At 38.6% G+C, this 21506-nt stretch overlaps 1 protein-coding gene across 7 annotated transcripts in view; it reads right to left on the reverse strand.

Moving 5' to 3' along the window:
- Window positions 1-21506, reverse strand: part of LOC105222168 (protein madd-4) — a 315454-nt gene that overhangs the window by 28952 nt on the left and 264996 nt on the right. For all 7 annotated transcript variants that reach the window (XM_049456508.1, XM_049456511.1, XM_049456499.1 and 4 more), the window contains 4 exons: window positions 15346-15531; window positions 14876-15165; window positions 4920-6088; window positions 4733-4811 (listed from right to left, as the gene is read on the reverse strand). In XM_049456508.1, coding sequence (XP_049312465.1) covers window positions 4733-4811; window positions 4920-6088; window positions 14876-15165; window positions 15346-15531 — 1724 coding nt within the window. The remainder of the gene's footprint in view (window positions 1-4732; window positions 4812-4919; window positions 6089-14875; window positions 15166-15345; window positions 15532-21506) is intronic.

The raw sequence follows: 21506 nt of genomic DNA on the forward strand, positions 1-21506 counted from the left end.
CGGGCGGGAACTATATCCCTTAAACGGGATGATAGTCGTCTTAGAGGAGTCGATGTTCAGCTCAACTCCACTGTACCATCGTTTAGCCTTTGTATTAAGTCGCAGAGAGTGTCCTCGAATTTGCCTTAAGTTATAATAACAATGTAATGCGTATATACTTGACACCGGATTCCATTATCAGTTAACAAAACTAGTAGCCTTGTAGTGCCGAGACGAAATATGGTATCTCCAACTGTGGTTTCAGGTATTCTGGTGCGCAGTACTGCCTCTATGCGCATACCTTTTTTCCAGTAGTCTGGCCACGACCTATGCTAGGGTATAATTAAGTTTTCCTGATTTAATTGCTATTGTTTTGCTAAATATTTTAAGCGAGAAGCTTCGAATTTCTCTAAGCCTCATTTTATCAAATCCATCAAGCTTCATCTTATCATAAAATAACAATATTTCCATAAATATGTTAGAGATTGTGAGAATGTTAATATCTTTAAAGCTTTTCAATAGTTACTTCAATTTCTTTATTTCACCGCATTTTCCTTCATTTATTTATCTTAAATACTTATTGTGTACTGCAAATATACCCAACATATCCTACTTACTACAAGTGCAGGATTCTAAGGATAAATTGAAGGAAGCAGCTGTGCTGATGGCTGATCAAAGGGTAAGCATAAGTAAAATGTAAGCAGTGGATACATAAATCTCGACTCTGGTATTAGAAAAGGATGGCATCGAATGATGCGAAGCGAGGCGAAGCCAAGAGAGCTGAGGTGACTTGGTGGCTGGCTGCAGCGCAAAAGGTGACAAAAAGTGACAAAGCGGATGGAAATATTTAGAATATATCTGATTCTAAGTCGACATCTTCAGTATTTTGTGTAGGGATTGAGAGTAAAAGTAATAACATAAGACAGTAAAAATGAAACACGAAGACAGGGCACATACAGCAAGATGTACCTCTATAGGTGTACTTACATTTTGTATTGTGATTAATACAAATGTAAAAGCACATGAAATCCTACAAGTGTAAATTTGTTCTGTTTTCTTGCTGCTGCTCGAAAGGGTTTGCCACTGAAAGGATATGTGACGAGCGCACTTGTGTGTTTTGTTAAAAGCTTCGCACCCATACGACTGAATACAAAGGTAGAGACCACGTATGTACCTGAATGCCTGCATGCTTGTGTGTATTTGATGTTAGAGGCCACAAAGCACAGCTGCTTCTTTTACCGACAAGAAGGAGCAAAGGTCAATTTCGTGTGAAGCGTTAGAGCACCCATTAAATACATAGGGGTTCGTTATACAAATATACCCATATATGCTTGATATTTGCTTTCTGCAATCTCCTTGAAAATACCTGCATGTGCACGTGTACTCGTATGCTGTTTTTGTTTTCGTTCAAAATTGTGAGCAAATGTGATTTTGTTAAAAGGGATTTGGTTGACACAGATGTGCATAACTCGTAGAACCTAACAACAGGTATTAATTTTCGGTCAGCAGCAACAAGTATTTGCACAACATCAACAGTTGCTGGTGGCTCAACAAATATGTATGCTGCATGAAAATTGTCTAAGTTGTGTGAAGCAGATGCTCAAGAACTCGTACGTATAAATATACAAAAAAAACTTAATACAAGATATTTTGTAGAATAATATCTATAATAAAAACCAAACCTACAAGATACCGCAAAATATTAACATGAAAAAAATAACTTTCAACTTTGAATGGATTGGAAAGTTTTTTCTTGTGACGTTATACCAGGGTAGGTAGGTAGGAGTGCAGCCCTATCGGGCTCAATTAGCACTGATGTGCCATTTTGATACACTATTCGTAGAACCTCCTGTATCTACTATTACGTTTCACATTCTCTCTCAAACCATTTTGAGGTTTCGATGAAACTACTTATGTCTGATATGCTTTTAGTAGAAATCCATTCAAGGTTAGGTGCTTGATGGATTCCAAGTTTCCTTGTCGGATCTGTGCTAGAGCTGGGCATTCACAGAGAAAGTGGAAAATTGTTTCCTTGTTTCCTCTAACTCCGCAGCCTCGGCAGATGTCGTTGTAGGGCATACCCATTTTAGACACATGTTTCCCAAATGGCCAGTGCCCTGTTGTGGTAGCTGTTACTCTGTAGATACTTTTTCTTGACCTATTAAATAAGTCGTTGGTTCTTTTCCTGCCATGTGGTGGCCATAATTGATTCATTATGATGCATTTCGTAATGTTTTTCCACCTGTTATTTGCAACTTGTTGAAATTGTCTATTGATCTCTCTTTTGATCCTAGCGGGCTTGGTATTAGCTCCGACTCGGATTCGCCAACTCGTCTGCTTTTTCGTTACCGAATATGTTCCTGTGACCGGGAACCCAGATTAAGTCTAGTTGGAGATTGTCTTTTATAGATCTTAGTGAAACGTATAGAGAGAGATATGCCTAGATCAGCGGAGAATACTCCCGTGCCTACTTCGCAGTCCATTCTGGACCCATCGGTATCCTCCTCTCCTATTGAACCTCTTCTCCATTCTCGTCTAGATGGTATCCTCCCCTGGAAGTGTCTATTGAAATCCAGTTTTGGGAGAATGTAGTCTGATTTATTAACGGTGAGCTTGTTTAGGATTACACTATGTCCGTGGTTTTGCCGATCCTAACCACCCAATTCTTTTATTCTTATTACTGCTAGAGCTGCTGTTTTGTGAATAAATACCAGGGTTAGAAAAGCGTTAAAAAGTGTGACATATCTGGTTTACAAAATGGAACCATGTGAAGAAGTTCACGCAAGTGAGGAAAGTCCTTTGAGCGCCATTCACTTGGGAGTGGCCGGAAACTATTCCTATATGTCTTAACCAGCTCAGTATTTTCGGTCCTAGACAAGTATCCTCTGGATAGCCAAAGAACATCCGTTCGAAGGCGAGGCATCTTTCGCTGGTTTGGAATCCGTCACGTAAAAAATGCCTCTCCAAGCATGCTAAGGATTACGTTTTAAGAGCATGCACCGGGAATTTCCGGTCCACTAATTACGGCGGCTGACATCACCGCCATCCAAGAAGTGCGATGGACGAGACAAGGGCAGAGAGGAGTATTCTTTGTGGCAGTTAATAAAGTGGTCATATACAGAAGCGCAAATTCTGTGTGGGATTCGTGGTGGGAGAGAGACTCCGTCTCCGAGTCTTGGCATTCACTCCGGTGGATGAACGTCTAGCCACAATCCGCATTAAAGTGAAGTTCTTCAACATATGGCTGATTTGCGTAAAGTCACCAACCAGATCGATCATGTTGTGATAGATGGAAGATGCGTCTCGAACCACTATCTTATTGCAGTTAAGACTAGCGCGCTTTTGTAAACTTGGTTATAACCGCGTAAGCCGTGTATATGCCACTTAAGAAGTGAATATGGTTTACAGAGCGATTCGAGGTATGACAATTAAGTAATGAGACTGATGCTATAAAAGCCGTATATTTGAAAATTATTCTACAACTCTGCCCTCCCCTTCAAAGTAGTCCCCTTGGACAGCTATACAGCGATTTCAGCGCGTTTTCCATGCTTCTTAACATTTCTGGAACGTTTCGACTGGGATGTCCGCGAGTACCCTCGTCACGGCCGCCTGGATGTCCGTAATCGACTCAAAATGGGTTCCTTTCACCGCCGATTTTGTTTAAGGAAACAAAAAAAAAGTCACAGGGTAACATGTCGGGCGAATAAGGCGGCTGTTGCAACACGGCGATCCCTTTAGAGGCCAAATACTGGGACACGCTGAGGGCGGTGTGGCACGGCGCGTTGTCGTGATGAAGGATCCAGTTACGAGCGATGTCTGGGCGCACCCTGTTGACTCGTTTTCCCAATCTTTGGAGTATTTGGCAATAGTAGACTTGATTCACAGTTTTCCCTGGTGGAACGAATTCGCGCGCGGAGACAACCATTGTGAGCTTTGGCGTTTGGTTTCGGGGTCTAAGAGCACTATCATTACACACTCTTACAATTTTAGCGTACGTTCCCGAAGCTGTTTCGCCCAATCTGACGCAAAATTTTAATCGCGACGCGTTGCTCTTGATTTCGTTTTTCCATCTTCGTGACGAGCACTATAAACACGCGTCTACTCAACTTGACGCAGTGGGCGAACTAAACAAGCTAGAGCGAAGGTACATATATCAATAGAGAGGGGAGGGATGGCGGAAAAAGAAAACTTTAAGGCCACAGGTTTACAACAAGCGCGGCGATAAAATCAGTCTCATTACTTAATTGTCAAACCACGTATATGTACCACAAAATTCTGCGGTCTTTCATTCTTATAAAATCCAAACTTACATAGTAAAAAAAACGAGAGCTGAGTATTTGTATTTTAAAACGAGAAACCCAAAATGAGTATATTAGAGAGGAAACCGACCCAACATTTGTATGTGTTTCTTAACTTAACTGAAAACTGAAGTCGAAAGGAGCGTAGGACCAAACACTATTAGTTTTTACAATCAGTCAAAAATATATTTCTAATGTGACCTAAGTTCTGAAAATGCTAAACCATAGACACAAGGACATCGAGTGATTAAGAACCACTAAGGATCTTCTAATTTTTAACTGAAGACTTCCAATTATTGCTAATATTAACAAAAAAAAAGGTTCAAAAGCAACCGAAGTTTGCCTTAATGCTTTACCAGGACATATTCATATATTATAAATGCATGGATGATTATTTTCATTTCGGTCTAACAGAGGCTGGCGAATATATTAAAACTAAATTAGACAATTCTTACCTATTCGTATTTTCTCCAGCTGTAGTCATGTCAGCAGACGTTAAAGCTTCCGTGCCTTCACGTTCATGAACTAGACGTTCTGTAAGAAAAAAAAAGAATAAATGTGTAGTTATAATATACAAATCCTAGTTGTACTTCAACGCCAATTAAAACTACAAATAAATCTTCTTATCTACTTCTCCCCCACCTGATTCCTGCAGTTTTAGCTCTTCTGGTTGTTGTCCGGGTTTCGCCTTTACATCAATAGTGATCTCAGCGGAGCTGTGCCCCGCATGACAGGAGTACACACCAGCATCACGGAACGTTATGTCCAAAATGCGCAGAGCACCTTTCTTAGATACTTTAAACTTACGCGAACGTGCCAAGGGCTTGTGATCCTTACTCCACTTTATCTTAGTACGATTATATCGTTTTACCGGACACTTTATTTTCACTTGTGTGCCAAAGAATACCACACCAGCACCACCCACTTTCAACGTTATCTTCGCCTTTTTGGGATCGTGTTGTATATGCGTTGTATTGCTGACTTGTATGACGGGTTTGGGATCCTCCACGGGACAGGGCTTCACATTGCAAGGTTTTTTATCTGGCGGTTTGGCGCTCGGACACATCGATTCGGGTCGCTCAATTTTATGTTCCTGCGCCATAATCTGTTTACACTCTACTTTGCGCTCCTTGATGCCATAACCGCAAGTGTGTGAACATTTCGACCATTCACCTACTTCCCAGCGTACCGGACAGTCGAGCACATTGCAATACTGGCGATCGGCTGGTGGTGGTTGTGGACACATGCTATTCGGCACAACCATGGTATTCTCGCCACCGCGCGTTACTTCGTGTATACATTGCACTTCGCGTGTCTTAATGCCAATGCCGCATGACTTCGAGCAGGGCGTATAGTCGGAGTAATTCCAGCGCGGTGGACAAGGTCGATCGTTGCAAGTACGCACTCGTGCTTCAGGTTTCGTTTCGGGCGTACACAAGAATGGTGATACCACGCGTCCATTATCTTCGCGCACACAATTTATTATCAACTCTTCAACGCCACCCAAGCAGCTAGCACTGCACGAGGTGTAACCTTGCTCTCGCCATACATATGTTTTACCGGGTTCGGAGACGCCCACTTTAATGGAGTCGCGTAGATATTGATCATCGTAAGCATGTGAGGGCAGCATACATGGCTCCTGGACACAACGCTCTACTTCATCGTGTGGTTTGACACCTTCGCATAGCGAATCATTGACGGTTGCGATGGTGCGCGAGTATTCGAGAAAGATTTTGCAACGATAAATTCGTCGGCGTACGCCCTCACCACAGGTAACGCTGCACGGTGACCATTCGCTGTCTTTGACGAAGCTGAAATGGAAGTTAAAGGTAAATACTAGTGATTTAGTACTTTTTCATCAGTTTAGGGAACGAAATCCACAAAAATTTTTATCAAGTAGCGACTCAGAGTTTCCACAATCTTAAGAAATAATAAGAGTCCACAATTTGTTAAGAAAACCTCCTAATCCACTTTCCGCAGAACAGGAGAAACTCACCCGAAGTTTCAGAAGACCTTACTCGTACAAAGTCAGTTGAAGCGTCATGCCAAGTTAGGTTAGGTTAGGTTAGGTTTGATAGCTGATCAAAGATCGCACGTGGACTACTATGTATATGTAGACCTTTGTGAGGTCGTAGAAAAGAAGAACACCTGTGTTCGAACTTATAGCTTAGCAGAACACTAACCCAAACTCGGGAAAGTCTAGCCATACCATAGGTAAAGCTATCACTAAATCTATGGCGATCGATCTTAGCCTTTTGCGACAGCGCATGTACCGATGGTAGTAACATTGTCCAAGCTTCCGCGAAGCCCAGCTTTCTAGTAGGAGAACACAAGAAGATATGGGAGCACCAAACCGCCTTAATTCTACCGATAGAGGTTCTAGGGTGCTTGCTAGCTCATCAACAGTTTACTGCGATTCCGCTGTGGCATGGTACCTATACCAGTCTTATCATTAAGTAACTCGATGCTATAGATAGCGAGTATAGTTACTATTTTACCACCCCTGAACGCAATGCTAATGAGTTCATGGCTAGTATAGCCGCTCAGCTATCTGAGTGAATGGTCACTTCTCTGAAACAGGGTGCACTCTGGGACAGTAATGACTGCAACCTCGGTCTGGAAGATACTGCATTCGTCAGAAAGTCGGAAGCTGGAGTTGATAAGGAGCTTCTGCCAGTACAGATCAATGGCTGTTGCTATCAGATTCAGAGAGTCTTGGTTCCTAAAATAACACGTGTCTGAACATACTCGGAAATCCTCACTCACTTTAGCGTCATACCGGATCATTTGGATAATAATGTCGCTAAGCCGAATTCTGGCGGCACCTCTCTACTCATATCCCGCGAGCGAAGAAAAAGCCGTTGGAGGAGAGAGAGATCATCCTTCTAAAATGACGAGCAGACCCTGGTTCGTTGAAAGCGTCAGTTAAGTTGAATGTAGTAAACGATGCACACTCACTTGATATTTTTATTGTGATAGTATATTCCTAACAATCGGATTTATAATATTGCGTTTGCACAAAAAATAACAATGAATTGGGCTAATAACTTATTTTCTATGCCAAAAATGCTAAAAAGCAAAAAATATTTCTCTCATAAAATGCTTTTAGTTGGTGCTGATATCACATGTCTACATAATAGTAACATTTTTGGTGGCGACACTGAGACGCGCCGCAAAGTCTGTTTGCTGTCAGCAGCAAATAAACTGGCAAATATCCTTGAAATAATAAAAATGCGAAACAATAACAACAACAGCAATGGTAGAACAGTTTATTATCGGGTTCGAATTGGCCTACTCCAACTGCCGCATATGCAAGATCTCAAGCAGTTAAGGCGACTGGTTGGTGATTGCAAAGCCGATTACGCACAGTGGTTAAGGATGAGTGGACAGACAAATAAAATTGCTATGCAGTAGAAAGGGCTTTCAATAAGACAAATGTAATATAATATAATTAGAAATTGCGAATCAAGGTGTGAGAAGTTTATAAGAAATGTTATAAAAAATTTGAAGTGATATTTAATTGGGGGGAGCCTGCTTCAAAAAATCGATGTTTTGAAGATTTTTTTGAGAGGGAAAGAAATAATTGATTAAAGCGAAATTTCTAGGGTTTATAGTTATATATATAAAGATCATTCACAATTTTTTTGGATACGAAATACTTGATATTCTGCCATTGAGAAGCAATTGCCAGATGCACCTCGCATGTGCATTTGTCAGACGACGGATGCAGGTCGCAATTTCTATCGGAAACAAAAAATTCAAAGAGGTTCATATTTTGTTAATAATTTATCTTCTAGTTAAACTAAAAAAATTCAAAAACAAGTGTAAAATTTGAAAAAAAGTGGTTTTTGATTAAAAAATTTATGTTCAAACTTGACTTTTCTTAGTTTTTTTAGTTTAAATAGAAGATAATTTAATGCTAAAGATAATAAACTTTGCCCCAATTCCATACCACATTTAGTTTTTTTTTCTATCCTGCCCACCATTTAAGAAAAATCGAAAAAATTAAAAGCCTAGAAATCGCGCGTCAAAGATTTTGCTTTCTGCCCAAGCGCTAATAAAGGGTGATTTTTAAGAGCTTGATAACTTTTAAAAAAAAAAAAACGCATAAAATTTGCAAAATCTCATCGGTTCTTTATTTGAAACGTTAGATTGGTTCATGACATTTACTTTTTGAAGATAATTTCATTTAAATGTTGACCGCGGCTGCGTCTTAGGTGGTCCATTCGGAAAGTCCAATTTTGGGCAACTTTTTCGAGCATTTCGGCCGGAATAGCCCGAATTTCTTCGGAAATGTTGTCTTCCAAAGCTGGAATAGTTGCTGGCTTATTTCTGTAGACTTTAGACTTGACGTAGCCCCACAAAAAATAGTCTAAAGGCGTTAAATCGCATGATCTTGGTGGCCAACTTACGGGTCCATTTCTTGAGATGAATTGTTGTCCGAAGTTTTCCCTCAAAATGGCCATAGAATCGCGAGCTGTGTGGCATGTAGCGCCATCTTGTTGAAACCACATGTCAACCAAGTTCAGTTCTTCCATTTTTGGCAACAAAAAGTTTGTTAGCATCGAACGATAGCGATCGCCATTCACCATAACGTTGCGTCCAACAGCATCTTTGAAAAAATACGGTCCAATGATTCCACCAGCGTACAAACCACACCAAACAGTGCATTTTTCGGGATGCATGGGCAGTTCTTGAACGGCTTCTGGTTGCTCTTCACCCCAAATGCGGCAATTTTGCTTATTTACGTAGCCATTCAACCAGAAATGAGCCTCATCGCTGAACAAAATTAAAGCGCGAAACACATTTCGAACCGAACACTGATTTTGGTAATAAAATTCAATGATTTGCAAGCGTTGCTCGTTAGTAAGTCTATTCATGATGAAATGTCAAAGCATACTGAGCATCTTTCTCTTTGACACCATGTCTGAAATCCCACGTGATCTGTCAAATACTAATGCATGAAAATCCTAACCTCAAAAAAATCACCCGTTATAATCGTATCTGTTAGACGCTCGGTCACTATTTCCCTTCTGGATTCCAATATATTTCGAATTTTAATCTATAACTGTCGCATTGGCCAAGCTTAAAATATTTTTTTCCAAAAATTTCAAAATTTCTTTGTTAATAGCGTATGTTTTTAACAATAAAAGATTCTAAAGAAATATTCAATTTTTTCAATGAAAAAAAGTTTTTAGAAAAAAGCCTGATTTTTTACTTGAAAATTCCATTTAACGCTTTAAAGAGTCACAAACAATTTATATAAAATTTCGAGTAGTTAAAAAATTTAAATTTTAAAAGATTACGGAATGAAATTTCACTTCACTAAGCCTCAGAATTTTCAATGAAATTATGCACCATATTGATAAGTAAGTCTCACAGTACAAAAGCGCTCAACCACTAAAAGGCGACCTACTTTTTTGCTATGCGCCCAAAGATATGCTTCGTTGGCTTAGGCAATCGGATTGTGAGGCTGTACAGAAGGCAACAGAAAAAGCGCACTGCAGTAGAAGAAAGTGCTACGCAGGCAGTAAGCCAAGTGGAACCAGGCGAAGAAGAAAAACAACAACAACAAAAACAATATGGAATACAATTGCTAAAATATATTATAGTAAAACCCAAAGAGTGTGAGGTTGGCGCCAAGCCTTCGGCGACAAAGAGACCAGCCAGCCACCAGCAAAAGGCCAAACAGCCTTCGAAATGGCCAATAAATATATATTTACAAATAAAAAATTGCTTGATTTTATCTACTAACAACAGCTGCAGGGGCTAGGTTTAACAAATAAATGTAATCAATATTATTACAATTCAAAGTGTAAGTGGAAATTAGTGGTGCTTGGGCAGCCGTAACGGCAATGAAAGAACTTGCGGTTTGTTGGTTGGGTTTAGTTTGGGCTCGTGGCTTTTCCCTTGGCGACAGCTGACAACAAACAATGAATTGGCTGTGGGTGACAAATTCTATTGCCCAAAGCATATGGCAATAACAGCAACAAATAGTATAATAAAATGTGTTTAGTAAAAATTTGACTTTGTTTTGTTATTGTTTGTCCTTTTTGTGTTGCTGCTTGTCACTTTCGTCGGATATGTGAGTGAAACTTTTACAAAAATATATTCTTGAGTTACAAAGAAGGCGACATTAGATCATAGGTGGTGAAGTTGAGGAAAAACAACAACAACAATAACTTTAATTGGTTTCAGATGTCACTTTCATTTGTCAATTAAGTCAATTTGATTTGTTATTATTTTCACATTTCTTTCTACTCAATTCATATAATTACTAGGTCAGTGGAGACGTGCAACTTTCGAACCTCGCGGACAAACAAATAAAATATATAAACAAAAAATAGGAAAAAAACGTAAAATCGACAACAAAGAATGTTATATTCTCTGTTCCAATTATTGTGTCCAATTGACCGCACCAAATGCTCCATTCGTTGTGGCATAATGACGCTTATCGGCAGCACATGAACTGATATGATTGAGCTCGAACAGAAATAGCGCTTGGTAAATCACTGCAATAACGTAACAGCACAAACATTTGGTGCTCCCACAACACACCTCTGCGTCATTAAATAAATGTTTGACTTTGGGAATAAGCGCTTAAGATCATTAGTGGCGCCACATTTCATGTGCTCAGTAATTTTTTCCCCTTGTACACTCACTGTCCAACTCACACTTCGGGGCCTGTGAGCAAATAAGCGGTCATTTAATGTTTACCACCGCAATTCACTATCCTGTTTACCACACTGTCATCAAGCAAATGCGATAACGCTCGCCGTCATCAACGAGAGTGGCGCTCAAGCTCAATGTTTCCGCCAGCATTGATTGCTTTGCCTGTGGTGTTTGGGGTGTTGCACAAAACTACCTATAATTGCTGTGTTATTACTTCTCGAAACACCTCTTATGTTGAAAGTGCAATGAAAATGTTTCACAGTTTGTTCATAAAAATTATTGTGTTTGAGTGGGAGGCACGAAATTCTGTGACAGTCGTAAAAACAAAGAGAAATAAAATTGTTGTGGAACTGAAAAGTGGACTAAGTGAAAAACTTAAAACTGTTTAGTAGTTGAGAAATATTGTAAAAGAAAAAACTATTCGTTTTATAGTCGGTAGAGTTGAGTGCCGTAAAATAGTTATGTCATATAGATGTCGGTTATTTCAATATATCTTTGGCGTGGTTCCTTTATTACATTTGTATTCAGATGTTATCATAGACAAATCTTCAGGGTTTCATTACAAATTTTTTTAAATAAAATGTTATACAATGAGCTTTCCAAAGTAAACAGGACTTAAAAAAACAACAGAACAAATGATCTTTTCGGCTAAATCAATTTATTTTATTCAAAATAGTCTCCTTCTGCTTTAATAGAGCTTTTTGCACGGTCCAAATCCGATAAAGATAGCAGATTCTAACGCACTAGTCGTCATATAGATGTCGCCACCAGGGAGCGCTAGATTCAAAAAGTCCTGTTTATTTTGGAAAGCACTTTGTAAATTTATGGTTTTGTATTTGATTCAAATTAGAACTGGTGGCAAATGTAAATTAATAAGCAATATTTTTGTTAATTAAACGTTGTTCTTTTATTCTGTTATTTCTAGTCTCACTTAGTTGTCTGCCTTCAGCGTTTACATGATTTTGTAATCTTGTGCCATGTTTTTGTGCCGTTTTGCGAATGACTTCCTGAACAATTTTAATGTGAAGTTCATGGCGGCATAATTTATCGAACGCCGCATGCCATATTCCTTTATGTTTGTTTGATGAATGAACATGATCGATTGTGAAATGTTGGGATCTAAATCCAAACTAATGAATTGGCATAAGGCCCTTTTCTTCAATTGTGTTCTGAATTCTTCTTATAATTACAGCTTCAAGTATCTTGGACAAAATAGGCAACAGTGTGATTGAACGGTATGACGAGGCTTTGCACTTTTGCAAGGCATAAATCATTATGATGCATGTCCTTGGGACATGTCTGAGGCTTAACAAGCGTTTATTATCGATGTAAGCTAATGATTTTCGCGTAAGATTTTTTCGTACATCAGCAGTCGTCAAGTCGAAGCCGGGCACCTTTTTTGGTTTAAATCTAGTTTTGCTGATATTTTGCACTTCTTTATTTGCTGTTGGCTGGATTTCACCTACATAATGCGATGCTTCCAAATAAAAGCATCATGGAACACAAAATGACTAAATGTTTTAGTTAGTTTCTTTGAAAAATCTTCCGCTTTTTCTTTCTAGCTTTTGGGCCAAGATCGATTTAGTTATTCGTTATTCAAGGTTCGATTCTGATTCAGCTAATCCTAGTTCGAACTGAAGCCAGTATTGAAAGTAAAAGTTTTTCTTTCCGATATTTTCAGAAAACTTGAGAAACTTAAGAAAAGTTAGGGTCCTAAAGCATTCACCTTCATGAAGAATTTCAAAACAAGATTTTCGAGGACGGCGAAAGTTTTACAATTAATAACCTTAGTTTACAATGAGTGCTAATGTTCGAAACTTCTATTGTAATTATTGAATTATCAATTTAATGAATATTTTATCTAATGCTCTTGCTGTACAAATATTCCTTATAAAAAGTGCGGTTAGTTCTAAAGTATCTTATTACTCAATGTGTTGAAATAAAGTTTGTCTTTAAAAGTTGATAGAATTCGACTGATTTATAATTGAAATCTTTAGTTATCTATAAGCTATAAGCAAAAACATCTGGGGTCTCCACGAAATGATGCACTGGAAAAGGTATGGATATGAGGCCACAGAGTCTGTGGAAATTTACGTTAAGGACAGGCATCATAAAGGATGATTACTCTTCATGGGCTAAGTAACAGAACTCCACCTGGTATTGCAAAGCACCAAAACTGTTTTACCAGACTAACCTAACCGAACCTATACATAGGTAAAACCATTCGAATAGTTGATATGTGTAATTAAGTTTTTCTAATCTCAAAATTCGACGTTTACTCAATTTTCGCCACTCACTGCTAGCAAAAACAATCTCATGATACCAGGAAGCAAGCGATGGCTGCGCTATGCGAAAGCTCTAAGTACGAGCCCACGCGTGACTTAATCTAGACCAAAGAAAAATTCTTAACTACTCCTCCGCAGCAAATATCATACCTTTGAGGGAGTTACTTATATGTATAAAAATGAGACTGATATAAATCATTAAGGCGCTAGCAGGCTTCTTAAAGTTTGCGGATGGCAAAAATACCTCCATTGCGATGAGGACTTCGGTTAGAAAAGCAATAAAAAGAAGCACAATAATATGGGTGATATATTGTCTAAGATATATAGCAAAGAAATTAGATAGATGTATGTATACACATACACGCATTAAATATACTTACGCATGAATCTAAATAAATATCCAAGTATACGGAAGAAAGTTAATTTTCTGTTAAAGTAAGTAAAAGAAATAACCTCACGCATATAAATAAGTGTATTTAACATACTCAAACACACATATATAGAATTCTTCTTACCTGCTTCTACTGTCTACTTCATAGAATTTATTTCTATAGAGGAGAAAACTGAAGAATGTCAACTAACGCACAAGTGATTAAACGATTAAATGTCTGCGCGTCTGTGGCGATGAAATGAAGTGGAAGTAGAAGACCGTAGAGAAGTCTATGCATGCGTAACACGGCCACTTCTGGTGAGACAAGTAGACTCTAATACCGATTATGTAACAGAGTAAAGCTAGATTACAACGGGAGGGTGGGGAATGCATTGAACGAAGCTAAGTATGCGTTTTACCTACGAACGTTTTGTAAACAACAAAATCTTGTCAGCAGACAGTGGAGACAGACGAAGCAGACATTGGGGGTGGAGAAAATGCTAGAAGATGATTAGCAAAAAGAAATTCCCAGCTGACAACTATGTAATCCAGTATAAGTACGTCAACTTTCGGGTAATGCATATATACGAGTATGTATATGTTTATAATGAAGCAGACGAAGTCGTCTAATTTGCAGTAACAAAGAGCTTAGATTGCAGTGAATTGTTGTTACTGTCGGCAGCACACGTGTCAGAATTTGGAGTTGGAAGAAGAACTTAACATTTTTTATTAGTTTAGTTAAAGGATTTGGAAAGATAAGGGGACTTAAGGAGCGTTATTGCAGCCATTTTTTAAGCGAATATTGAAGTAAGGTGGAATATAAGCTAGTTACAGACCAAACAAACTCTAGTTTGGCACTTGAATGGGAAAAGGACGAATGAAAGTTATCTAGAGAGTGGTATCTTTAAACATGCTTCTTCCAAACTGAGAGCCAAGGCCAAGTTTTATGACCAAGACCAAGACCAAGACCAAGACCAAAACCAAGACCAAAACCAAGACCAAGACCAAGACCAAGACCAAGACCAAGACCAAGACCAAGACCAAGACCAAGACCAAGACCAAGACCAAGACAAAGATCAAGACCAAGACCAGGACCATGAGAATAATCTATACCGATAACAAATAACATTTAAAGATAATAGTAGAAGGCCTTCGAGATGTTATCACCACCTCAGTATGAACTGTGACATGTCTTTCTGAAGTCATTACGAGTATATAGTATCTGAAAGCAGATAAGCTTTTTGACCCATTTAAGAGATATTTTCACTCACCTTGGATCACCAGCAGGCACCTCTGACTCTGTATCCGAATTACCACGATAATCATAACCACCACCGCCGCCAGTAAGCCGTTCGGCACGTGGCTGCTGGGGTTCTTCATGATGCAGATGACTGACCGAGCGATGTGCGTACTGTGGTGCAGACTCATCATGATATGTCACCAAGCCGGCATCGCCATTGCGAACATCACTGGGATCATCAGCGCCCTCCTCAACATCATCTACATCCGCCGAGTCGTCGTCATCCTCTTCATCGTCCTCATCGACATCCGCATCATCCGACTGGAAAAAGAAAGTTGATTATTTTTTTATAGAAAAAGTGCCTGTTTGCTGGAGTGTTTTATACTGCGTACATACATATATCTTGTTCCCTATTTAAATGCTTATTTCCGTTTTTAATTACTTAATGCTCGGTGCATTTCCTGATGTTTTATTTAATTTTATAATATGTTGACTACTCACCGATGCGAGAGGTCCGCTGCTGCCGAGTATAATCGTACCGCCGCCGTTGTCACATGAGATCCCTGTTGAGCATTGCTGCACCGATGCGGGCTTCGTAAGTGGGTCGCATTTGGCGCTGTGTCTGCCATCGGCCGATTTGCATTCAACTCCACGCATTTGCAAGCCCTGCCCACAAGTTACCGAGCACTATGTGTGGGATCAAAGACAAACACACACATACATTTATGGGTATGTCAGCCGCAGGGCATTTCCGAGTAGTTGAGTTGTGAAGTGGCATGGTTGAAGCATATTTGTAAACCATACGGGGAGGAGTTGTTGTTTTTTGGTTGGACCATCCCAAGTGAGATAAAAGAAAATGACAAAAAAAGATAAGGAATTATGAATTATTTAAACGTGTTTGGAATTAGAATTTGCATAAAAAAATATAATTGGTGCAGTGTGTATATAATTACGGCTGGAAAAATGAAAAAGTCTAAGTTATATGCAAATTCGAAAAAAGAACAATAAAAATGAAGATGACAGTAAAAACAGAAAAAAGTGCACAAGGATAGCCAGCTAGTAAATGTGGGTAACGATTTTGTGCGTAGGATGGTAAACTGAAGGTTTCTAAGAGGGGGAACGATATGTACATACGTAGGCTACAACAGAACAGCAAAACTTTTTGAAAAATCGGCGTTTTAATCCCATACTCTTCTTTCGAACTTTTCATCCTATTAATGCTTCAACTTCTTTAACCTGTTCAACCTGATTATGATTTTTGGAGGTCGTTAAAGTAGGCATCCTCGTTCGACTTGCTTGGCTAGTTACGTTCAGATACAAAAAGAAGTTATGCCTGGTCAACTTTGGATAGCAGCAGTTCATAGCCTTATTCGACCAACGTGGCCATGGCGACGACGGAGTGTAATCCGATCCATTCTCATGGCAGAATAGTACTTTTTTCGGAAGTTGAGACCATTCTCTTCTATAATTCGGCATTCAAGTAGCCACAAATTGCGGCGTACTTACATTAGATCGCTTTACCCATAATTATATTATAATTATAATTGCACTGTAAATAACCATCCCCCTTCCGACGGATGGAACAGCATAGAACTCGTCTCTGGTTATAGTGCCGCCATCAGGTGGTTGGACTGGGTACTTATTGAACCTCCCTCGTAACCATAAGGGCCTTACTGGCTTATTTTAAACTATTTACATACATATGCCACTTATGTAAATAAAGTGGGTGCGGTGAGCACCAACATAAATGCTAAAAAGGCATATAAAGAAGATGCTCATATTTTTGTGTGTTATTAAGATTAAGGATCTTATACATTTAATACATATGATATTAACACATATACATATGTACACAAATGTTCAGTAATGCTGCTTAAACATATGCGACGCTCGGAACCTTCATAATCACAAACTCTGAAGAAACTTGTTTGTAACCGCAGTCCCATTTGTATAAAAAATCAAACAAACACTGAGGGTTGCCATGATGCTGAGAAAATAGTTTTAAAATATTTACATATATTCAAATACGTGGAATGATTTTTTAGATAACATAAAATACATTTCGCGATGTTTTAACACACAATTTAGAAATAATATACTCCCCAAAATAAATCTCTAGATATTCGGGAGGATTGGACGTTTATATGCCTTCAGTTTCTGGATGTTTTAATGTAGCTTGTCTTACAATCCAATTTCATATCATTTTGCCTAAGCATAATTTAAATGAACGGATTACCTATTAATGTGTCTTCCTCTAGAGCTATAGCCATTTAGTTTAGAGACCTCCAAGTTCACCAGTTCGCACAGCGGTTAATTAAGTAATTTCTGAGCTGTTCAATGATTAGTTATTCGAGAAAGACAATAGGGTTTCGAAAAAGTTTGGGTACTTTGATGTAAGCTTGCAAGGAAAGTTCTTTTGGAAAGCCAATATTAGTACCTAATCTAAGTCACAATGCAACCGATAGTATTTTACAAGTGTGTTGGAAACCTTTCATTAAGATAAATTCTCATATAGCGACCCATTAAATTTCCATTTAGCAATCGCGACTCATGGCAATAATGTATTTGAAACTCATGTAGAACATTTTCTCCTATGTACTATATATACATACAATTTCAGAGACAATGATACTCGTAGCACATTTTAGGGAAAAACCACACCATATCGGTGCGAGTCTAACCAAACATCTGGCAAAATATGATGTAAACTTTTTGCTGGACAATTATTTTGAATTAAGTTTCAAATCCATAACTGATGGCAACCCTTTGCAGCAGCAATCCTAAAGCCTTCTCCACCGCACGTAAAATAGTTATATTATATTCATAAGCTAAACCTTGTTATGTATGCAAATATTTAGGTTTTTACAGCTGTGTCTACAAATAGGTGATCCAGCAATGAGGATGTCAAAAATGATGTGCCATTACGTAGGTTGTCTTTTATATTTCAGGATTTGGCAGCTCACAACTTTATCGTAGAGTTTGACATTTTTGATGTTATACGTATTCAGACTTTTTTGACATACGACCGCTATTTGTGTTACTTACAGTAACTTCAAATATGCATCTCGGCCAAACGTGAACATTTTTCAGAGATTATTTTTCACAACTTTCCACGTATCTCAACGACAGTGTATCGATAAGTTTAATTTAGTTTTTGGCGATGAAGCTACATCAAAGGCCAGTGTTTATCGATGGTATGGTGAATTCAATGGTGGTCATAGATAACTCCAAGATGGATTTCGGAAACTAAATATTGCCGGATGGTCATGTGACCTTTTGTGCGATAGAGGCAACTATAGGCATTAGTATGATTAGCATAAATTCAATATTGCAGGAATATTTTTCACGGACCTCAGAGATCTTGTCCATCGCCCAAAAATAAGCTCGTGTCAGGAAAAATGTTAAAAAACCGACAACTGTGCTTCGGAACACATCATCAGTCAACTGTATGTGAATGTGTGATGTATGTCCAACAAAAATTAACGCGCAGGAAGTACTTCCCAGCAAATAGTTGCCGGTTTGGAAAAACTGGACATGTCGCATATACCATACTACTGGAACAGCTGTATTTTTCAGCACTCAAACTTTCAATTTGATAGGTCATCCACCGTATATTCTTGGGACCGCATGACTTTTTTTTGATTTTCATACGGAAAAGATAAACTAGTTGGTCCAAACTCTTTTCTACACCTGAGACGGTTGATAGAAAATTCTTAAAAAATTGGTTCAAACGCATGAAACAGCGTATAGATCTTAATGGAGAATATTTTGTAAAAACAATAAAACGATTTTTGATGATTAAAATTTTGTTTTGTTCTCTAATCTCGATATATGAAAGGCAACCCACGTAGAGACATATGACAATTTGCCGGTTGCGGATACGTACATGTATATGCCACAGAAAATGAACCGCCTGGACTTATGTACTCATCTAGTGGCTTATGCTATTACACAAGTATGTGCTTATGTTGATAAAAATATTTTGAAGCACAACGAGTCATAAGCGTGTGCTCATGCCAGATTTAGAAGCTTTCAATGAAGTTGATTATGCGTTCGCGTGCGTCAACCCAGGAGTTTTATGCGCAATAACCCCTTCAAGCAATTAACTTTAGTTCATCTCAACAAATGTGCACTACTTAAACGTAGACGCAAAAGTGTAATAAAATAGAAAGGCTTAGTGAAATTGTTGGAGTGGGTTGGAACTACTTAGAATATGTGTATATGTATATACGAAGGTGGATTAAGATAATATGAGACGAGGCAGCAATTCGTTGCGTTTCAACAAGTGCGTTCTGTAGACTGGTAGGTTAGCGTAGGCAGACAGCGTAAGGCTGCTTTTTAGAAGCTCGTCAGAATCAGTCAGTGAGTCATCTTCATCAAGCTGTAGTTAAATGATGTCGATGTTGTTGTTGCTTTTCGTGACTTTTCAGTTGCATTTCAGCTCGAGTGCAATTAGGATATAAGATACTGGCAAATATTGAACATAAACACTTTCAGCCTGCCCTCAGGATACCTGTCGAATGAGATGTGTTGGCTGTTTGCCGAGTGCAAGTGAACTTTGTGAAGGAGGCGTAATGGTGGGTGAGTTCTTTCAGAGTGTACTGGGTGGTTAGACAACAGTCTTACAATATTTTCATACAAAATATTGCGTTTTCTGCACTGCAGTTGGCAGCATGTGCACCTAACATATTTTGCTGTAATTGAAATACGGGAGTATAAAAAGTAAATTTAACTTTGAGATCTTATAATTGAAGCTTGCCAGGACTTTATATTTAACCTTTATGAATTTCATTGCATAAATTACTTATTTGAACTCATTCAGTATAATATTTTCAAAAAGTATGAACCGATGATTCCACCGGCCTTCAAACCACTCAAAACCGTTTTCATTTCTGGATAAAATGACAGCTCTTGAATCTCATCAGGTTCGTCTTCGTCCCAAATGCAGAAATTTTGCTTGTTTAGATACGCATTAAGTCAGAAATGGATCTCATCGCTTGTATGAAAACTAATTTGTTATTAGGAGACATCGATTCATCATAGACGCAGTCGGAAAATTGACGGACATTGCGGCCAAGGCCATAGAGGGAATCAGATGGATGCATGGTGATAAAAAGTATTGCGCAGTTGTCACACTTGAGATGAAAAATGCTTTTAATTCTGTATCCTAATGATAATTAGTATCAATTTGTCTATCAGACTGCTACTGTACGATGCCGCAATGCTCCGTATTGGGTCCACTCTATGCTAAAGTCAGTCAACACTGATGTACGCGGTTCCTAAATGGGGAAAGCACTGCGCCAAAAACACTGTGCCAAAAAAAAAAATGACAATAAAGAAATGGCAGTGTCCAGGCATACGTCATTAGAGTCGCCTGTGCTCTTAGAATAATCTCCCATGAAGCGACGCGACCTGTATCATATCTGGTCTTATGCCATCGGATTTAATGGCCTCAGAACTAAGTATAGCCTCTTAGAAAATTTAAAGATGAATAGATATCTAAACAAGAACTCAGATAATGGAAGCGAAGAAGCTTAAAACCAGCAAAATAATCCCGCAGGGAGTTTGTGAAGTGGTGTTCTTGCACAGCTTGGTCCTAACGGCAGTTCCGCAGGCCCATATATAAGTTAAAGCAGCAGGTTTAGTACGTATGTGAACTGCTCCGAAAGTCTAGTTAAGTTAGATAATGCTAATTGGGCGTGAATTGCGACGAAGCTATTGAAAACAATCTGCTAGGCGTTTTTCTATCATGACCATATATGACTTCATAGAAATTTCGGACTTAAATATTTTGGTAAAACTGATTAAAATTTTCATATGACGCCTTCTGATCAACTCTTAGTCTACTTAATCCCCATAATTTAGATAAATCTTTACGATTCATGTTAACGTAGTATACTATAGGGTGGGCTATATAAAATTTTAAATTTCGAAGATAGGGCGAAAAAGATTGAGTGTAGCGTTTGCTGTATGGCACGTAGCACCGTCCAGATGGAACCAAATGTTGTCCAAGTCTTCCTCTTCAAATTGCGCGACATCGCTCATTATTGATGGTTACGGTTTCTTCTTCATTTTCGAAGAAAAATGGGCCGATGATTCTACCAGACCAAAATCCGCACCATACAGTGATTCGTGCTGGGTGCATTGGCTTCTCGACGATTACGTACGGGTTTTCTGTGGCCCAAATGCGACAATTCGGCTTGTTAATGTAACCATCGAGGTGGAAATGAGCCTCGTCCGAAAAGATCATTTTTCGGTGAAATTGACCATCCTCGGTCAAACGATCTTCTGCCCAATCTGCGAACTGTAGAATAGTGAATAGCGACCCATTTCGTAAATTTTGGACTTTTTTTTGAATATCTGTCACTTTCCGAATGGTATTTGACGTTTCCAATGTCGAAATATAGATAATTCAAATTTAAAACGTTAGATGGCCCACCCGCTTTATCCTCTCAATACCATAAATAATAAAGTGTTACCTTCCGAAAAAAAAAAAATATATTAAAAAATATATAAAGTTTAGCTTTTCTGCATTAACCAAAAATTACAACCGTGAGAGTCCGCTAAATAATTTTACACAGAATAACAACACAAAGGGAATCACGTGCAAATGAAATGTTCACACTTATTAAAGGGCAAAGAGTCACAAATAAAAATTTCAT

This window comes from Bactrocera dorsalis, chromosome 1 (assembly GCF_023373825.1).
Source record: "Bactrocera dorsalis isolate Fly_Bdor chromosome 1, ASM2337382v1, whole genome shotgun sequence".
NCBI classification, from domain to species: Eukaryota; Metazoa; Arthropoda; class Insecta; order Diptera; family Tephritidae; genus Bactrocera; species Bactrocera dorsalis.